At 40.7% G+C, this 19,653-nt stretch overlaps 4 protein-coding genes across 6 annotated transcripts; 2 read left to right on the plus strand and 2 right to left on the minus strand.

The window, feature by feature from the left end:
• Nucleotides 1-401: 401 nt before the first annotated feature.
• Nucleotides 402-6,229, minus strand: msl1b (MSL complex subunit 1b). 3 transcript variants are annotated; one of them, XM_030077656.1, is made up of 9 exons: nt 6,139-6,229; nt 4,870-5,579; nt 4,581-4,777; nt 4,046-4,365; nt 3,829-3,893; nt 3,645-3,712; nt 3,155-3,279; nt 2,929-3,001; nt 402-2,291 (listed from the first exon to the last, which is right to left on the minus strand). In XM_030077656.1, exons 2-9 carry the CDS (start codon nt 5,488-5,490, stop codon nt 2,201-2,203), a joined length of 1,560 nt encoding a protein of 519 aa, XP_029933516.1. In that variant the 5' UTR covers nt 5,491-5,579; nt 6,139-6,229; the 3' UTR covers nt 402-2,200. The 3 variants fall into 3 exon arrangements, with proteins under 3 accessions (XP_029933516.1, XP_029933519.1, XP_029933518.1); XM_030077659.1 differs by having other exon boundaries at nt 6,163-6,182; XM_030077658.1 differs by lacking the exon at nt 6,139-6,229 and adding an exon at nt 5,713-5,934.
• A 1,341-nt stretch (nt 6,230-7,570) lies between these two features.
• Nucleotides 7,571-8,755, plus strand: gip (gastric inhibitory polypeptide). Its single transcript, XM_030078355.1, has 3 exons — nt 7,571-7,656; nt 8,447-8,593; nt 8,677-8,755. Exons 1-3 carry the CDS (start codon nt 7,571-7,573, stop codon nt 8,753-8,755), a joined length of 312 nt encoding a protein of 103 aa, XP_029934215.1.
• Nucleotides 8,756-9,399: 644 nt separating this feature from the next.
• snf8 (SNF8 subunit of ESCRT-II) lies at nt 9,400-12,673 on the plus strand. Its single transcript, XM_030077829.1, has 8 exons — nt 9,400-9,767; nt 9,862-9,912; nt 10,095-10,233; nt 10,338-10,442; nt 10,794-10,866; nt 11,065-11,206; nt 11,869-11,943; nt 12,041-12,673. Exons 1-8 carry the CDS (start codon nt 9,714-9,716, stop codon nt 12,176-12,178), a joined length of 777 nt encoding a protein of 258 aa, XP_029933689.1. The 5' UTR covers nt 9,400-9,713; the 3' UTR covers nt 12,179-12,673.
• calcoco2 (calcium binding and coiled-coil domain 2) lies at nt 12,560-18,209 on the minus strand. The gene is made up of 15 exons (XM_030077828.1): nt 18,120-18,209; nt 17,460-17,636; nt 17,264-17,366; nt 16,988-17,148; nt 16,524-16,649; nt 16,288-16,413; nt 16,109-16,204; nt 15,897-16,012; nt 15,726-15,795; nt 14,853-15,014; nt 14,567-14,749; nt 14,319-14,435; nt 14,006-14,201; nt 13,816-13,841; nt 12,560-13,336 (listed from the first exon to the last, which is right to left on the minus strand). Exons 2-15 carry the CDS (start codon nt 17,628-17,630, stop codon nt 13,172-13,174), a joined length of 1,818 nt encoding a protein of 605 aa, XP_029933688.1. The 5' UTR covers nt 17,631-17,636; nt 18,120-18,209; the 3' UTR covers nt 12,560-13,171.
• Nucleotides 18,210-19,653: the final 1,444 nt, after the last annotated feature.

Raw genomic sequence — 19,653 nt, forward strand, 5'->3', positions numbered from 1 at the left:
TGCAGAACAACTTAGGAGTAATATTCATCTTATTCTGATTTGTTTGGTTTTGTTTTTAGTGACTGTATTTGATTTGAATTAATTGTTCACAAGGCAATCATTGAATCCCTGGCGAGGAAGGGGTTTCTCTCTCTGCGATCTGATCGATATTTTTTTTCCCCTTTTGGCCTCTGTGGACTGAAAGTGATTAAAGCCTCAAAATAAACTTAAACTTAACCATCCACTGATCCCAGGATGGTTGTCGTTTCTAAGATTTTGCTTTTACAAATCTCAAGATTTGTAAAAGCAAAATGTCCATTAACATTTTGCTGTCAACATTGTCCTTGAGCTACAGAATATAATGTGATATTAATTAAATTATCCTTAGTAAGATGAACAAATGAAATTTTGAGACAATTCCACATATTATAGACATGTTAATCTTTTTTATTCCAAAAAAATCTGAACTTTTTCAAAACTGTCATTTTTTTGTCAACATACAATCATTATAGAACAATATTGAATGTACTCAACACTTCAACATTAAATAATAAAAAAATAACAGCCATGTTTTATTTATGTACATTTGTTTCTGAAAGCTATGTACAGAAGACCAGTTTTGTATTTCCAAAATCTGCCTACACATCTGCTTGTCAGTTGTGGTAAAGAGGCAGAGAGCCTTTTGTGTTACATGTAAAACAGGTGAACTAACTGTGAAGCGAAACTTTCACTTTGCCATAAATCAAACTGCACTTGTACATCGTAACAAGAATAACTCAGAGAGGGAAAGATAACTGGCGGCCTGTAAAGAGCATACTGGAGGACACGGCTATTAACTACAGCTAGAAAGCTTATTTATGTCCTAAACTGGTTCCCTTGAATGTTTTGATAATTGCATCCTTAGAGACCAATGCATACATAGAAGTAGCCTAATATTTACTGCATTTAAGCATATTGTAAAGACTGGAAACAGAAAATTAATTACAAAACTTTGCTTAGTTACTCTTAGATAACCTTAAGATAATAAGGCTGTTCAAGTTGAACACAGCGGTGCTCGTTGAATAAAGCGGCCTAAAGTCATGCTTTCAAAGATTCAAACATGTTATTTATCTTCTGAATTTCAATGAGCAGAGATAAATGCTCCGGTTAGAGGTATGCCATGCTACCACCTTGTTGGAGCAGGTTGAGCAGCTCAGTCGAGCTCATGCAACTCGCATATAAAATCAAACCAATGGAAATGAAAAGAGGGAGCAGAACAAGGGGTTCACCGCCAATTTAAACCATCTGTCTGATTTGCCAAGACTGATTCAGGCTGTGATTTTCTAAATATCTCTATCTTGTCCGAGGGCACTGCCTTGTGTCTAATTATTCCTTACCTCGGCTCAAAAGTTGCAATTTCTGATATGAAATCATGCTGAGTGTGGATCCAAACTCTTGATATCGCACTTAAGTACACACCGATAAAATCTTGTTTGAAGTTGTGTGAGCACAACAAATAATATAGGCAATACACAGACAGCACGATACAGTCAAATTTAGACATTTTTCATCTAGGCAGAGAAAATGAGTATGGTATCAGAGCAAATAGCTAGCTGTAGCGATGTTGCTCATACTGTACATTTCAAGCTCTACTTTTCAGTCAAAATGGCAACAGAACTTCTCTAAAATAAATACTCTCAAGATTAGAGTCCCCCGATTATCCTGCCCATTGACTATGCAACCATGTAGTAATAATTTTAAAAAGTGATACGAACTACTCACATTTATGTAATAAAATCAATTTAGGATGGCACAGCTGCTACAAAGTGTATTTGCAATGTGTCACAAGACATGCATATAACTTGTTGGTACATTTTTTTCCAGAACTTATACAACTGGAAGATGTTTTTATCTTCAATAGCTGTTAATAAGGGGACTGTAATCTTGTGGTATCAAGGTTTTAGTCTCCTTTTCAGAGGTATAAATGGGGTCAAAATTAGCAAAGTTAACTGACGGTGCAGCTATCTCCCAATCCCCATCTCTCTCTAACAGTCTGCTAGAGATCAGCTGGTCTGTGGCAACAGGTTCAGACTGGACAAGACTACTCTTCCACAGAGTGAAAGTGAGAGCAACTGCTATAATTAGCAACTGCTGGCAGTCTTTTTTTTCCCAGAGAGGACAATGTATCATTTCAAATCTGGGCATTCAGTGGCATCTCCCCTTTGGTCATGCCACGCGGCTTTCACTTCCGACAGGTCCGGTGAGGTGTGTGTTTTTTGGGCACCTCGATGCGGCACCGGCTTCGATCATCCAGCCAAGGCAACTCAAAATTCCTGCAGGAAGATCCCATTTACACATTTTAGTTTTTCATTCCATAAAATAAGCATTAAGGCTCTCTTATTTATTTTTGGTTTTGTCCTGCCTTCAGCTCTCTCTGACTCTCTCTGCACGTGACTGCATCATCTCCCTGCCAAGACTTCCTCTGCATTTTGGAAGAGATTTTGAAAGGCCCAAATGGATAACACCCCTAGCAACATCACAAACTTTTCAATCCTGTATAAACAAGAAATCCTCAGGCTGGACTCTTGATTATTCTGTGGTTAGGACTGAAAAATAATAGTGCCCTCTCCATCAAAGTCTGCAGACTTCACAGCAAACTGGCCAAGATGATCAAAGTAACAGAATCAGTAGCATCTTTCAAAATCACAGAACACATTGCATAACTTGCTTGTACTAAATGATCCTCTTTTGACATACTACTACTTCAGAGGGACTGTTCCTCTTTCACTGTTCTTTTATTCTCTTTTCAATGTTCCATTTATTTGAAAGCACTCTAACTCTGTTATCAATAAGGACTTTATTATTTATCACTGGCTTCAATCACATCTTCAATCGTCTGTGGATCATGGCTGTATTACCCAATTACGCAGTGCAGAATTTAACCAAAACACAGATGCAGTTTAGACTTACTGTTGTGTGAGTTTTGGTAGTGGCCGGCCAAATGCAACCACAGGCAGAAAGGGGGTGATGACTATAGACTCAACTGGTAGAAAGAAAAGGATTAAGTTAAATGCTTGGTTAGGGGTAATTCATTAAAAACAAACCAAAACCAAAGACACAATATATCAAAAAACTGGTGCTAAACTGCATTCAAATTCATTCAGCAACTGGGAATCAAATAAATCATCAAATGTACCATCTTCAGTGTCAGGATAGAAAGATGAAAGCTCTGGCTCGACTTCCTGGACGACTTTCTTCTTGTTCATGCGCTGCTGTAAACGCTGGAACATGCGCTGCTCTCTGATTCGCTGAATGTCCCATCTGCAAACACAGAACATGAATTAAAAAAGAAAAAAAGACAAGGAAGACAGAGAAGTCTTGGTGCCAGGGCACTTAACACATAGCATACACACAATAGACTCGACCTCGTGCTTTCCTCACATTCACTCAGACCTTTTCAGAAATTACTCAATGACACAGACACTCAAACTCTGCATAATAATTGCTTTTGAAAGATGTCAGTTATTCAAAATTCCTCCTCAGTCGGGTTTTTGCATGTATAAAAAGGCCAAGGTCAATACATTTTACACTATCAGCTGAAAGCATGAACTCAGCTAATTGTGAAGTCTGAGTCTCTTCAAGAACCAAGTAGCTCAAAAGAAATGACTACTGTCAGCGCTGTGTACCTTTTCCTCCTCTTCTCATCCAACTCCAGCTTTGCGTGACGCTTCAGAAACACACTGTCGTCCAGCGCCTTGACAGAAAGACACAAGTTACTACACAATTCACAGGTGTGGTAAAGTTACATGATTTTGGATCTGTTGTTGCTGGAAATAAAACTGTTGTTTGGGTCATGTTGAAGTGTCTCACCTCTGGGATGTTACTGGGTGACTCTGAAACTATGGGCTCTATACAGTTTTCCCTCCAGGATGGAACTAGAAAGCAGTCAAAGAAAAATGAACAAAGAGGAAAAGGCCCTCACGGATGGATGAAAACTGAAGCACTTTTAAATCTCATAATTATTACTGACAGGATCGATGTAACTCATTATAAGAAACCAGCAAATCATATACTACAGCTCACTCACTGGCCACATCTTCTTCCTTTTTAGGGGAAGTCTCACGCAGAGGGGACAGGGGGGGTTGATGCCAGCAACAGAGATACATTTCTGTGGTAGACATGAAGGGCAGCTCTTCCATTTGAAAACTGAGCTCAGGCTCCTCTTTGCATGATAGCAAAATGTCCTTTTCTGGCCCTGACCTCCCAGGCCCAGTCTTCTCCGGAGTCTCCTTACTACGCAGCTCCCTTTGATGTGGAGAGCCGGGTCGAGGCTCAGACTTCTGGGGACTAAGCTTGGAGCTCTTGCCCCGGGACTTCTGGACTTTTGAATCTCCAAAACAAGATTTCCTGTGTGAGCACGGCAAAGCAGTTGGTCATTCATAGTTTAACTTTTGGGGAAAAAAATAAGATCTGACACAAACAAATTATTTCACAAAACTTTGCTAAATAAACAGTGGTGGGCTCTCTCTCATTTCCTGCATGCTTTTCAGCATTGTGGTTTGATTCCCTGCAAGACAGATGTGAGCAAAGCCCAGTGTATTGTCTTCCTTTGTTTTATTTACCTCTTTTGACCTTTGCCACCTCTACTAAAGGGAAGTGGTGTGGGTGGGTTGGGCTGGGGACTATCCACCACATCCAGATCCCACATGTCTTCTTTATCAGGGGTCCAGGGCTCCAAGGGCTGGAAGAGGCGCTTGTCACGTGGGTCCTTCCTTGTGAGCTGCAGACGACGCTCCATGCGCTCAATACGCGCAAGCAGCTGCAGGACAAGGACATGAGCAAAAGGCATCTGTTAAATTATACTGTCAAGTCCACATACCAATACCTGCTAAAAGACAAACTGTTACATACCGTCTCCTTGTCCGCTTTTAGCTCATCTATTTCCTTGTCCTTTGACTGCAGCTGTTGCTGCTGTTGTTCAATGAGATCCAACTGCAGGAGGAGAATCTGGCGGAGGCAGTTGGCTTGTGTATGGGGGTTGGCAGGGGTCTTCCTGATGTTCCTCCACTTGCCCTCAGAGCTGAGCTCAATGGATGCAGTGCCGAGGACTCCAGGGACAATCCCCTTTGCACTCTCATCAACACCAGCATCTTTGGGGTTATTGTTTAAAGCCATCTGAGGGTTTTCCATATTGTCAATGGAGAGGGCTTTACCTTTCACTGGGGTTCCCTCACCCCCCATTTGTCTGACCGGGGACAATATCCCCACACTTTTATTGTCTCCTTGAACTACTTCTGCAACTGTGGCAGCGCGGGCAACTTTGCTTGTTGTGTAATTCTGGTCTAAGTCCTTTGATTTGTTGGGGATCTCGCCCCCCTGTAGGTCGTGAACATCTATACCAAAGTCACAAGATTCCCTCTTGATGCTTACAGGACTCACAGTGGCGGCCCCGATGTGTGTTTTCTCAAAGTCGATGGTGTCTGCGTTCAGCTTGAATCCAGCATTAGGATACAGCGTCGATCTCAGAGTCATGGCGAACACGACGACTTCTCATTCTGCAGCGTCTCGGCTGTGTGACTGACCAGCAGCGGCGTCCCCTCGCTAACTTGAGAGCATCTACCCTGCAAAACAAAGAGTACATTTTGGTCCATTAACGCCCGCTGTTTGGCTGAAAGCACATTTTTCAAAAATCTGAGCTAGGAGCAGAAGAAATGCAAACACTACTGATACTTGTGCGACCCAAAGAAAACTAACATTAACACCCGGGCATCCTTTTCCTAAAATTGCAGTCCGGGATTTGAAATGCAAGCTAAGCTAAATTAGCAGTGCAGGGCAAGATATAAGACGCCAATTCGGTGAATAACTAAAGTGGGTTGGAAATAATTAGCTCGGTTTATTCGTTTTGAGTACGGTTTCTGTATCAAGAGCTTCAAACAAGGACTCGGGAGTGGCTGCGTAGGACACCAGCAACAGTCATCTCCTCCATTTTGGCTCTCGCGAAATCATGAAAAACAATAACAGCTCTGCTAGCTAACAGGCTAACCGTTAGCAAGCTAGCTAACTGACACAAATGCACGCGCGGAGTGGGGCGGTTAGTGCAGCCACGTCGCAACAATCACAGCTTGGATGCCATCGTTTTTTTAAAAGACAGGGAATGATGTGTTTTTTTTTTAATCTTACCGTTAGTGTTTTTTTAAATCACACCTGCAAGTGCCTTCATGTTCCCTCCTCAAGGCTTGTTTTAAAGCGCCGACTACTGCGCATGCGTAATTTGCTGTATGGCCATTTCTTGTGTTTTGAAGACGCCCGTACAGAAGAGCGCCGCTAGGGGGAGCCAGAGCACCGCAGCCAGTCAGACTTGATCATAAGCGCTATATTTATCTGTATAATTTATGTATTCTAATTAATTATTCTATAGTATTAATATTTAGGCCTATCTATTTGTCCAACTGAAAACACGGTAAATTGCTGTCGCCCTATCATGGAACAATAAAGAGAAGAGATAAATTAGTTTATTGTAGTACACTTGTGTTTTTCTTATTTTTTCTTTCTTTTTTATTATTATTTTTATCTTTTTGTCTTTTTTGTCAGGTTTGTTTTGTTTTTGCTTGATTTTCCTCTCTTTGTACTACTCCAATTCCCTCATGAATACAAAGAAGGGAAGGCTTTTTTTTTTTTTTTTTTTTTTTCTACATTTGAATTTGTTAATGTGGAATTTGGCAAGAAGTAAAATTAAATTGTAAAGAAAAAATGCATTAACATCTCTGTTACTATAAACATAGTGATCAAATATAGTGTTTATTTAGAAAAGAGTAAAATCAGATAAAACGTTAACTATAAAGTTATCAACATCTTTCCACAACTCGATAAATAAACATCTTTCTTTCTGCTCTGACGGAAAAGGTTTTATTTGACAACATCTTGTTATTAAACCATTTACGTTTTTCCTCTTTATCTTACAGTATTATCAGCAGGTCATTACTCTTTCCATATCCCGCCAAAGTGCCACATTTTTATTAGTTCAATGGTGCATGACAGTTGTTCCTCAGGGTTGTTAACTCCAATAAACTGTTTTAACACTCTTTGTAAAGAAAATGGGGGAATAAAACTGAATTCCCCACATTTATCACAGCGCTGCTTATCAGTAGTCACCTGTGCATGTGTGTCTCATTAATGCTGTAATGTAGTGGAACTAAAATGTTTCTCTTGCTAATATACCTGCTATAAATTACCTCTGGGAAACCATATAAAAGGTGAGGGTCTCAAGGCAGCTCGCACGATAAAGCAGCTCAAATCCCACTGAGCATCCTAAGGGTATCTCTATTGTAAAGGTAAGCACATTAATTAAAACTGTTTTATTATAGGATTCCTCTATGTCAGCTATATTGCAGGTTTTACATTCTCATCTTCCAAATCAAGCATTTTAGCCAGTTGTGCTCACTATATAATACTGTATTATTGTGAGATTATGATTTTACTACCAAAATAACTTCACCCAGTGTGATGCACAGACTTCAGGCTAAGCAATAAGACCAAACAGATATGCAGGCATGATCCCTGATACACTCATTTCATGTTTCATGTTATCTGCTCATTTTGCGTCCCAGTCACCATGAAGCTCGTGCTGTTTGTCCTGGTGGGCCTGTGCCTGTTTGGGCTGCTGCACGCTGAGGCCGGGGCCCAACCTGAGGAGGCACGGTGAGTCCCACAGTGCTGAGGCCTCTGTTTCATACACTGGATGAACCGATTTCTAACAGCTTTTAAATGTCAAGAATTCAAAAGCGTATGCACTCCAAAATCTGTATCTTGCAAGCCAAGCTTCACTCTACTTCAAACTTCAAAATAAAACACATAATTGTAGCTGTAGGCTTGTCACTGGGGCCTCTAAGGTGTAGCTTTTCCACCCTTGACATTGGGTATTTATTTCTACCCTTATGTTTTGTACCTTATAGATACCAGCCTTGGTCCTATATTATAACTACAGCATTGACTGTGATAATAGTATTACCTATTTTTCATATCCACAAATCAACAAAACCTATTTAATTTCAAGGCTATTCAATCTTAATTTGTTTATTATTTATTTAATTGTATTCGGCCTAATAAACAGTCTCCTGATATTGTACCTTAACATTTAGAGTGTGTACTGTACATTTAGAGTACTCTTTACTGCTTGGATACATATGTGTACCTTTTTTGGCCCTGAAAAGGTGCACATAATTACCTTGGGGGACAGAAATAGACTCCTACTGTACCCCTATTTCTGACAGTGTTGTTTGCAGTTAAGGTTATAATCAACAAGGAATTTTACTCTCATGCAAGCAGATTTTTAATTATATAAGGAGCCTGCAGAGTATAAATATGTTTGCCTTGTGCTGGGGAATAACATCGTTAATATTTTCCTTTCAAAGCGATGTTAGTTTTCTTTGTACTGTTGAAGGAGCGTGTGCAGGGAGTTTAATGTTGCCCTTGTGATTTTATCTGTCAGCGTGTCGGGTCTCATCAACACCAAGCAGCACTTAGGCAGGAGATATGCTGAATCAACCATCGCCAGTGACATCAGCAAAATCATGGACTCTATGGTGCAGAAAAACTTTGTCAACTTCTTGCTCAACCAAAGGGAGAAGAAAAGCGGGTATGTTGTTGAGTCAAGCAAAAATATTTTTCATGCAAAAGCAAAATTAATACTCGTATAAAAGCAGCTGAATCGCCCCACAGGACTGCCAGTCAGGACGATCCAGAGTTCAGTGACCTCCTGAGGCTCACTCTGCATGAAAACCAAAAGAGAAAGATCTAGGTGTGTGTTTCACTGATTAATCACATTTATCTGGATTTTCTATGGATTTTAAAGTAAACTAATACCATCTCTTCTCATGTAACATTGTCATCAGGATACAGCAAGACCCACAGATGCTTTGAAAAATCACCCAACAAACCAAAAAGCCTACTGTCCTGATGTCTGCCTCTCACTGAAGCATTAGAAGCTGTGTGTGATTAGAAGAGAAGTGTCACTTTGTCCCGTAGTAAAGCTTGTGTCTGTGTGTCTAACATAAAACGTTGCATAGCAAAATAAAATCGCTTTCAACAACTTGATGTGGTATTTTGCATGTATGCAATGATTATTCGCATATAACCAGGAATATAAATCATCATGAACAGCATCACACTGAGCAACATAGCCTTTTGGTTAACTAAAATGTTTTTCAGATTTTCATTTAACAAGAACCTTGTGATGACTGCCACAATTACTTCATATATAATGAACTTATGAACCTATATATGGGCTGTTAAGTGTTTTAATACTGAATGAATGTGTGTAAACCTCTGTAGGGTGCAGAAACAATTTCTCTCTTCTTCCCCTATGATTAAATGTGTATTATCGGTCTGCTATATTCGCCAGACCACCAGGCGGCAGTGTTCACATCTGTCACTGACTTTACCATCAAGGAAGTCCTTCAGTTCCTGGTTCCTGTAGAAAAAAATAGTCAAAATAGAGACAGCTGTACTTGCTATATGTAATACTCCTATAATTTACATAACCTATTGTTAATTTGTGCACCTCAGACTTTAATGAACTGATTATAATGGTGGCCTGCTGCACATGACGATATCGGCTTTATTGACACTCGTGGAAGTCAAGAGAGCAACGAGGAATACAACAAACAGCTATTAGCAAGGGATTTATAACACGCAGCTGGTATTATTCTGCAAATACAGATCATTGTTAGACATAGTTTTGACCAGACAGCAGCAAAATGCACCGGAGAGGTGTTGGTGCCGGGGCTATTGCCAAAAAGAAGCTGGCAGAGGTAAGTTCAGCCACAGAAATGTGTTTTTTACTTTAACTTAAAGTGGACAGACACACTCTTTCTCATCCCATGCTTTCATTTTTTTAACACTCAGGCTAAGTACAAGGAAAGAGGAACAGTTCTGGCCGAGGATCAAATTGTCCAGGTGAGAGAAACAGTTAAAAAATAATAATAATAATAATAATAAAAACTATATTAACTCTGGTGTGTGTGTGTGTTGGATATTGCTGAAAGCCTACACTATAAGATATTTAAACTGAAAGTCTTAAATGCATAACAACACGTGGTTCTTCATGTGTTTTTTTTTTTTTTTTTTTTTCCTGCCAGATGTCTAAACAGCTGGAGACCTTCAAGTCACACCTGGAGGAATTCGCCAGCAAACACAAACAAGAGATCCGCAAGAATTCCCAGTTCAGGGTTCAGTTCCAGGAGATGTGTGCCACCATTGGGGTCGATCCGCTCGCCTGTGAGAACCGCCCGGTGTCCACAGTCTCTAGAAATGCAGTTATTGTATATATTTTAATGTGGCATATGACCTTTTTGATGTTTTTTTTTCCTCTGCTCCCACAGCTGGAAAAGGTTTTTGGTCGGAGATGCTCGGTGTAGGTGACTTCTACTACGAGCTCGGCGTGCAGATTATTGAAGTGTGCCTTGCCCTGAAACACAGAAATGGAGGTTAGGTTCCTACATAATTCAGTCATTATAGTCATGTTACGAAGCAATATGTCATCTGTCATATGCCATATGATGTGAAAAAGTCAGTTATGGTCATTTTATGTGGCTACCAAAATAAAATACTCTTCTTCCATTTAATCTTTGACTTTTAAGATGGCACAAGTGCCTTTTTGTTTGCATTTAAACCACTTTATCCACTTTATTATTCATCTTAACTTATATCTTTATGTATGAATGTCTATTATGTGATGAATCAAATCCTGGAAGATGGCATGCTGTGAACACTGTCACTGCTGTTGTTGCTGGCTTGCACATGAAAGACATATCCTGCTCTGTGTTTCTCCCATTCAGGGCTGATTACTTTGGATGAACTCCACCAGAGAGTGCTGAAGGGAAGAGGGAAGTACGCTCAGGATGTGAGCCAGTGAGTTTCCCTGATCAAATATTTCACGTATGAAAGCACTGTGTATGAATAGTCAAGTTTTTTTTTTTTTTTTTTTTTTTTTTTTTCATATTTTGTTGCTACACTACAGTGCTTCATAGTATAGTATTCAGCATCTAAGCATCATTTCTTAGTTATTCATGTTATGATTATTAAATCTACCAAATGTGTGCTTGCCAGAGATGACTTGGTGAGAGCCATAAAGAAACTAAAAGCCATGGGAAATGGTTTTGGGATGATTCCTGTGGGCGGGTCTTACTTGGTGCAGTCGGTCCCAGCAGAGCTCAACATGGATCACACGGTGGTGCTGCAGCTGGCTGAGGTGAGGCTGTGCTGCTTAACCACTGAGTTTATGGAAAAGTGAGAGAAAGCCGTTAAATTGCATCCTGCCCCTAGCTGACGTAGTTTCCCACTTGTTAGTGTCAGTGTACAGTGAGCTTTGTATTCCTGAGTATGTAGAAACAATAGGCTCACAGCACAGCCATTTATTTTGACTGGCTTTGATCCTTCAAAATCTGCACTCATTCTGCTGTGCAATAGAGCTGGGCAATACAGTTGAAATAAATATCATGATAATGGGTAATTTCTTTTGTATTGATGTGTTACAGTGTGACTCACATATGCAAAATTACATTAAACTAGCAAATTAGAGTTCAATCCACTGAACCAAAAATTAGGTGTGGTGTTAAATAAACATGACCTTTTCCAATAATATTCCCTCTATACCTAATTTTCTCAGATTTTCAGTATAATTGACTTGTTTTCATGAGTTGAGACAGCATAATTGTCATGATATTAAAAAAAAAAAACAAAACACCATATCATGAGGATGCAGTCCCAACGGTGATATTGAATGATTGCACAGCCCAGTCTCTGGTAGATTTTGTTCATATGATCTTGATCAAGTCCACTAAAATGATAGTAGCTGTTTGTTGATGTGTGGCATCTGTTTGCTTCAGTGTTTGTTTCTGTGTCCATTTGTAGAAGAAGGGCTACGTCACAGTGAGTGAGATCAAGGAGAGTCTAAAATGGGAGAAAGAACGGGCTTGTCACGTCCTGGTAAGTGTCTGAGCGGCATTTTATTTCGGCTCGTCATGAAAGTCTGACTCAGCCTTTTGGATTTACAGCCCCCTAAAAACTCGTCTCGTGTTCCCAGGATCATCTGTTGAAAGAGGGATTGGCTTGGCTGGATTCTCAAGCTGCCGGAGAACCGCAATACTGGCTGCCGGCTCTCTTCTCTGAACTGACTTCCCGCGATGTCACACCCGAGGAGGCCAATCAGATGACGCCTTAAGAAAAATAAATCGGAGTACAGACAGTTTGGAAACATGCTGGTAAACAAAATGTGCCTGGCAGAAAGGCTCGCTTGATGGACTTGGCAGGCACGGTGAATTCCCTCTCGGATCGTTTTCGGAGCCCAAAGAGCAAAGCTGTGCTCAGTGGGTCGTCCTCAGAGTCCACAGACACTGAAAGCAGGACACAGCATTGCTCACTTTCCATTACAACATATATATAAAATTCAGTGGAGGTTGTTATTACTACTTAAGGTGATCATCGGTGATGGGAGAGCTTGGTCAAAGCAATTTTCAGAACATGCCGTTGCATTTTTTTTTCTTCAGGTTACTACTGTATATTTAAAGTAACTGAAAAAAAAGCATCCACGTCAGCAGAGGTGTACAGGCAGAACTTAACTTTTATTTTCCTCTAACAAGGCCATGTAAAGGGTGCAATGTACATTGTAGAGAAAATTATTTGTTCAGATATAAAATACATGGTTATGTAAATCATCTGAATGGTTGTTGACATTTGATTTCATCTGTTGCATCAAACATTCACATTAACAAATCCTCGGCTTCACTCATCCATAGGCCTACTTTACATTTAAATTAGACCAACAAGAACTTGGGAAGCAAACTTCAGAAGAATTTGACACCGAAATTCAGTGACTTGATTGATATGCAGTCAATATAATTAGGTCTGAGTCATTGCACACTTAGTAAATTTTATGTATTTTAAATGCACATAAAGGTTTTAAGCAGACTCAATATAAACCGGCTTTAATGAATACATAATGTAAATAATCCTACCAAAGCTGAAGCCACAATGCAGTTAAAATAAGTCTAGATATTGTGCTCTCCGTCTCTCAATATTGAGAGACACTGACAAAACTATATGTAAATAGTTATTAGATTTCTTGGCACGTGGTTTCTTTGAACTGACACTTCGATATGTGATCACACAACCTGCATCATCCATCACTGCCATGTTTTTTCTCCAAGTACAGTTCTTACACCTCGTGGCTGTAGACGTGATCCTCAAACACGGACTGCTCCATGTTGTCACAGATGACGGTACAGAACGGGCACACTTTGTGACTCTGCTCGTGCAGCACCAGCTCGTCCTGCGTGATGCCCGGGAAGATCTCCTTGCAGTGCCGACACACCAACGATTGCTGGGACAGAAATAGAGACAGGAGGTCATAACTGGTAACAAAATATGGACAGGATTATATTCAAGTCAGCATCAAAGATGTAAACAGCGGCGTAACTCCTGGCTTGTGCTGTGAAAATCACATGGCTACACGTGATGGCAGTTTTCCCCAGGCTCATTTATGTGTTTACATTTATTTCAACTGGTGCACAAAGTTTGCCCAGACATTAGCAGGTAACATTAAATGACCAGTGACCAGTTTCTCTCTATTCATACCCACATAAATATTACAAAATTATATTTCTCCTACCCTTTCTACATTTTGGTCACAGCAGAGGCTATGACAGGCTAAAGAAATTTTTAAAAAATACATTTATTTTGGTTCACTGACAGCACAGAGTTTAGACAGGAACTGACTCCTGTGATAAAAACACTAGTATGTTGTCCTGCTTTGCCTAGATTTGATATTCTATACTGATCACTTTGAAGAGACTGACATACCTCTACTTCTGTGTTTGAGGCACTTTCTGCAAGAAAAGACACAGCAGTTAATAATTCAGTATAAACATATCATACATCAGTGTACATTAAGTAGGACAATAGATATGAGATGATGAATTTTGTCCCACAGAACAGTTAAAATGAAACCCATTTTGGCATGAGGGTTCTTATAATGGAGCCTGCTGCTTACCCACGTTCTCATATATGTTGTCATACACGTGAGACTCTAAAAGGGAGTCCTGCTCTTGTGCGTGAGTGGCGGCTGAAGTGGCGTCATCTGCCGAGCCGCGAGGGCTGGCAGGCTGCGCGGGCAGTGTGTCAGCAAGTGGAGCTGCCTGGAGGTCGGCGAACTCTCTGCGAAGGCCTTCGATATCTCTTTGGAGATTCTGACAGGATAAATAAAGTTAAACAAACACAAGTGCACCAGATCACGCGTTGGGCTTGTGGAATCAGTCAGCCCGTTGTTGAACAGAGGCGAGCAGGCAGCCTTGGGATAGATTTACCTGGGTTTCTCTGAGTAGCTCTTCTTTCTCTTGTCGCTCAATCTTGAGCATCTTCTCTTTGTCTTGAATGGTTTCATCTTTCTCTGCGATGATTCCATGGGCCTCTGTAAGTTGGAGCTGAAAGAATTAAGAGTGTTATCAGCCGAGCCAGGCATGCTGTGGGTTTTTTTTTTTTTTTTTGTTGGTTTCATCACAAAAGGAGAACCTGAAATCACGAGGCCTGTTTATTGTCAGATACTCGTATTCACCTCTAGTTTGCTACTTTTCCGTTGAATCTCATTAAATGTTGTGACTATGCCTTCCAGCTGCTCCCTGGCGTCCTGCAGCTGTCGCTCAGTTTGTTCTGCGTCTCTCTTCATCCTCTTGGACTCCTCCAGCTCACTAGCCAGCTGTGCCTGAGCGTCCCGCAGCTGGCTACGCAGAATGTGACACTGCAGCCCAGAGAAGCACATCATTACAACAATGGTTCACTGTCTGATCATGGATAGCAATGAGGAAAAGGTTGATTCACTGTTGTGGTGAAATGATACGAGCCTCATCATCTGGAATGTTCTGCGGTGGCTCCTGCAGGGACAGGCTCCTGCGCAAGTGCTGGTTCTCGCTCCTGAGCTCATCCAAGCTGTGCGTGAGGCTTTGCAATTTGTGCAGCTCAGCGGAGAGCCTCTCCTTCTCCTTCTCGCTGCTCTGAAGGTCCACCTAGGAAGGCAGCGGACATCTGAGTGTAACTTGAAGACTCCAAAGCAGACCCTTCTCACATGAACTTGGACAGAGCTGCTACAAGTTTTAGGCTATGCAGTAACCCACAGGGCTGGGGCGATATGTTTATCTCTCGATTTGACTTTCAGGATACTTGCATGCCGACTCGATATGTATTGTGATTCTCAAGCATTGCGATTTTACAATTATTGCTATTCAGTATTACAATTTATTGCAATTTTTGCATTTTGAATTATCCTCTAGTTTGTGGATGTAAAGTTTCATGAGGCTTTGAGTTTCCTAAAGGTCACAATAGGTTTGTACAGTAACGTCAAGTTTCAAAAAATGCTCTCATTACAACGAAATGGTGACTAATGGGGCTAACATCACCACATATGAATAACATTGGGCTCATTGAATCCACAAGAGTCTCAGCAAACCCAGTTTATGCAACTGCAAGACAGTTTAGGCCGCAGTATGCACAAATACACCATTTTAAAATAGGCCAGAGTTTGCACCGGCCACATTTGCAAAAAACTGGCATAAGGTGGGCATGTCTGCAAAGGGGAGACCCGTGGGTGCCAATAGAAGCCATTTTCATTTCATTTTGTTTCATATGATACCCAAATCTTCACTTTAAATCAATTCATTAATAAAAAAAAAGACAATCTTTCTATTTTTTTGTTTTTTTCCAGATCAAACTAGACCAACCTGTAAAAGCTGAATGTTATCTTGTAGCTTGACCAGTTCCTGTTCTTGTTCTCTGGTTCTGCGCGTCAGCCTGAAACACAGAGGCAGACGTTAGTAGGTCGCAAACATGTGACACAGGAAGTGGTAAAAGATCTCATCTCCTGCCACGCTAAAATCGGTTGCATGACTCACTCTGCTGTCTCCACACTCTGGACATCAAGCTTTCCCCTCAACTCCTCCTGCACCTCCTTCAGCTGGTTGATCTTCATCACAGCTCGACTATATTTCTCCTGCATGTGTGTCAGAGACTGCAAACATGTTCCAGGAAGAAAATGAGTCCTTTTCAGCATTTCAATGATTGCGGCACAGCTATTGATAGTGAGATAAAATTCACTTGTGTTTACCTCCTGTTGTTTTAATGATTCATCTCCTAAATTCACACCTTGACTCAGCTTTTCTTCCTTGCTGTCATTCTGTTGCTGCAGCCTCAGCATCTCCTCCTAGAATCAAATACCAGAGTGAGGTTCACACACTGACAGGACGCTGATTTTAGTATATGATTTCAAAAGTGGGAAACAAAAACCTTAAGGCGGTCAGTCTCTTGTTGTTGTTCCTTTAAGTTTCTTGTCATGCTTTCATTCCTTTCCTTCATTTCATTCACTTCCTTGACCAGCACACTCCTTTCCTGTGCTTTTTGTTCATTCTGTTCCTGTAGAAAACAGATTTTGTGCCCACAACATGTTGGAAATGGTGGTCTTTTCTTAAAACATGCATGTTGCAATTCCCTTTCAGGAGGCACTTAAAATGAAACAAGCAGACCTTCAGGCTGTCGATTTCTTGCTGTTTCTCCCTCAGAGCGTTTTTCATGGCCTCACTCTCCTCTCGCATGTGATCCAACTCTTTCATCAGTTCAGCTTTCTCTCGTACACTCTGTTCAACCTGTTCCTGGGATGTCAAGAAAAAAAGTCAGTATGAAACTTTATTTACTTTTTGAGGTCAGACCCAAATGTGTTTTCTGTGGAGATGACCTTCATTTTGTGTATTTTTGCACAAAGCTCTAATCATCAACACATAACCTTCAGTTTAAAACCTGGTAGTTGATAGAATATCCAAAATTTCCAAAATCCTATCAGATCAGTGCTGAAGTCTCTGTTTACACAGGACAACATTATCGGCTGGATGATGAGTCTTTAATGCCACACTGACCGGCTTTGCTCTATTTATTTATTTATTTATTTTTCATCATTTCAGAGTTTTTAGCTTGCTGAATTGTGTTTTGATACCTGTGTTGTAATCACCAGAAGGTCATTTTCCAGGCTGCTGTCCATGCTTTGCTCCACTGGGGCTTTGAAACAGAACGGGGTGCTGGCTCCTCTCACTTGGCCTTTGCTATCAACGTAGCAGAACTGGTAGAACTCGGCTTCATCCTTTGGCAAGTAGTAGTCTAATGTAACAAGGTCAGAACAAAGTCACAACAATTAAAAAATAAATAAATAGATAAATAAAAAATCATTGTACCATGCAGACAGCTTACACTTTAAAGTGAAACTAGGCCTTACCATTAAAAACTACTTGTTTTCTCACTGGCTGCTGCCCAACAACATCCAGAGGTGGATCTACCCACACAAAGGTATGATAATCTTTTGTTGTGCTCCACCCAACCTGGACAAGACAGACAGATAAGGTCATGAAAAAAAGAGAGAGAGAGAGAGACTTTCACACAACCACACAGGAAGGGAATAAAAACTGTCCCACCTTAAAAATCCCCACCCAGTCCCTGGCGTTGGGCTGGAAGGGCGCAGTCAGGATGTAGTAGCAGGTCAGGGAGGCTGCAGGGGGGTAGCAGTGGGGGATGTCGCTGAAAACCACCTGGGAGAAGGCCGCTGCGGAGGGGTCGGAGGCTGCATCCCCGGTGGGCTTGTCCATGCTGGGCTGTCGGTGCAGGCAAGGCACAATGACCACAGTTCAAGAGTGTGACTGACGGCGACAGGTGTGGCAGGCAGGCCTGTGTCTGATAGCGCACTGATGTGTACCAAGGCTTCATTTCATCGCGCACATATAGACGCATATACAGTATAAAGTTTCACTTTCAGCAAAAAAAAAAGAAAAACATCCACGCACTTTGCCCTATCTATCTGAGTTACAAAGTCATTTCCTTGCGTAGACAACTCTGATTTCCTTCATTAGACTCATTACTTTCACCCAGGATAACATTATACCTGTTATCAAGACTTTTAAAGGTAGTACAAGAATAATTCCAAACAGAAATCGAAAGTAAACTATGACCGCAGCAAACGCTCTGATGTCGCTTCGTTGTTTTTTTTGTTGTTTTTTTACACTAATATTGTCACCTATAACTGTCCTGACAAATCTGAAGATATGACCTGAGGTGTGAAGTTAAAAGGGTGAACTTACATGTTTGCTGACGGAGCGCTCAGTGCCGCAGCTCGGCCAGCAGCGACGGATCCAACTTGTCCTTCTGTGCTACCTTCAGTGACTGCTCGTTTTTTTTTAATACCAAGTTTGAGCTCGCCGGATGTTGATATGACTCACTGGGCGTCGTACGGGATCACTTGATCGGAATGAGCAGTAAAATGGATACTGCGCCCCTCTCCCTGCTTCTGTAGTTCTTTTTTTTTTTTTTTTTTTTTTTTTTTGTTTTGTTTTTGTTTTAGAAATCAAAGTTAGGTTACCACAATGGCAGCAGACACGAAGGCGGATTGAAATTTCACGTGATTTTGTTGCCAAAACGTATTGCACATTTGTTACATTTACTGATGCAATATAAATAAACTGTTGACTACACTAATTGTGATTTGCAGCTGTTGTTTCACCAGGAGTGCAAGTTTTAAATGTGCATAACATGACAAGTTAAACAAAAGCACCGATAAAATCGGCTTAATAAATAATAATAGTCGCGTCATCATCACCATCATCTTCATATATAACATAATAGTAATATAAAATACATTCATTTCACCCAGCTGCTGACATGACTTTCGTGCTCTCTGACCACTGTTTATTTGTTATTGCTACGTTTAATTTTTTATTGTCTTGTAATGTGGACCACAGGATCATTACTTGAGTAGCCTACTAACTTTTCAGCTAATGGGGATCCTTTAATGGACAAACAAACAAACAAACAAACAAACACAAACATACATACGTCACATCATGCAAAACTGTGTGAACCTCCCTCTGGTAATTTACCCGGTCATATTTGACGCATTGGTCTGTGTCATCCATCTCATCTAATTCCGACAACACGTGAAGGCAGCGTTAGACTAAGTTTCGTCGTCGATCTCACAGCTGGCATGGGAAATGTAGTTCTATAAATAGAAATAAACAGGGTGAAAACAAAACATAACTTTGAGAGCGAAAGCACATCGGTGAGGGTCGAAACACAACCTCACACACACACACACACACACACACACACACACACACACACACACACACACGCGCACACACACACGCTGCGCACACACAGACTCACAAGCTCAGATTTACAATTGTAATATCAAGATGAAACCACAAGAGGGAGACAAAGGCCTTTTAAATTGTTTTGTCCCCTTCTGTTTATTGAACATCATGAACATACAGGCGTCCAGCTGGTGCATATGGAGTATTATTGTACAATTTAATATTCCAATGTGTGAGGAGGGGAAAAAACAACCACAATTATAAGATTTATCATGTAACTCAAAGATTTATTGTTACGTTCAAATTTGGTAATAATGTCTTCAGGTATAATTGATCCAGAATTTCCTGTCTTGTCTTGTCAGCTCTATCTCTGATTCATGATGTAACATGATGTAATCACACTTCTGCATTACATACATTACAATATACCCCCATTTAGTTATTTTGTGTGTCTCATAGATTTTAATCAGATACTCTCTCTCTCTCTCTCTCTCTCTCTCTCTCTCTCTCTCTCTCTCTCTCTCTC

The sequence above is a fragment of the Myripristis murdjan genome, chromosome 19 (assembly GCF_902150065.1).
Source record: "Myripristis murdjan chromosome 19, fMyrMur1.1, whole genome shotgun sequence".
NCBI lineage: Eukaryota > Metazoa > Chordata > Actinopteri > Holocentriformes > Holocentridae > Myripristis > Myripristis murdjan.

Excerpts from the sequence above, each read along its gene's own strand:
- msl1b (XM_030077656.1), bottom strand. The coding sequence starts at position 5,490 with ATGACTCTGAGATCGACGCTGTATCCTAATGCTGGATTCAAGCTGAAC. Across the intron at positions 3,280-3,644 it reads GATGAGAAGAGGAGGAAAAG|ATGGGACATTCAGCGAATCA; the intron begins GTACACAGCGCT and ends CTGTGTTTGCAG. Across the intron at positions 2,292-2,928 it reads CTACCAAAACTCACACAACA|GAATTTTGAGTTGCCTTGGC; the intron begins GTAAGTCTAAAC and ends ATCTTCCTGCAG.
- gip (XM_030078355.1), top strand. The coding sequence starts at position 7,571 with ATGAAGCTCGTGCTGTTTGTCCTGGTGGGCCTGTGCCTGTTTGGGCTG. Across the intron at positions 7,657-8,446 it reads GCCCAACCTGAGGAGGCACG|CGTGTCGGGTCTCATCAACA; the intron begins GTGAGTCCCACA and ends TTTATCTGTCAG. Across the intron at positions 8,594-8,676 it reads CAAAGGGAGAAGAAAAGCGG|GACTGCCAGTCAGGACGATC; the intron begins GTATGTTGTTGA and ends ATCGCCCCACAG.
- snf8 (XM_030077829.1), top strand. The coding sequence starts at position 9,714 with ATGCACCGGAGAGGTGTTGGTGCCGGGGCTATTGCCAAAAAGAAGCTG. Across the intron at positions 10,234-10,337 it reads TGGGGTCGATCCGCTCGCCT|CTGGAAAAGGTTTTTGGTCG; the intron begins GTGAGAACCGCC and ends CTGCTCCCACAG. Across the intron at positions 10,443-10,793 it reads CCTGAAACACAGAAATGGAG|GGCTGATTACTTTGGATGAA; the intron begins GTTAGGTTCCTA and ends TCTCCCATTCAG.
- calcoco2 (XM_030077828.1), bottom strand. The coding sequence starts at position 17,630 with ATGGACAAGCCCACCGGGGATGCAGCCTCCGACCCCTCCGCAGCGGCC. Across the intron at positions 17,149-17,263 it reads AAAACAAGTAGTTTTTAATG|ACTACTACTTGCCAAAGGAT; the intron begins GTAAGGCCTAGT and ends TTGTTACATTAG. Across the intron at positions 14,202-14,318 it reads AGCTACTCAGAGAAACCCAG|AATCTCCAAAGAGATATCGA; the intron begins GTAAATCTATCC and ends TTATCCTGTCAG.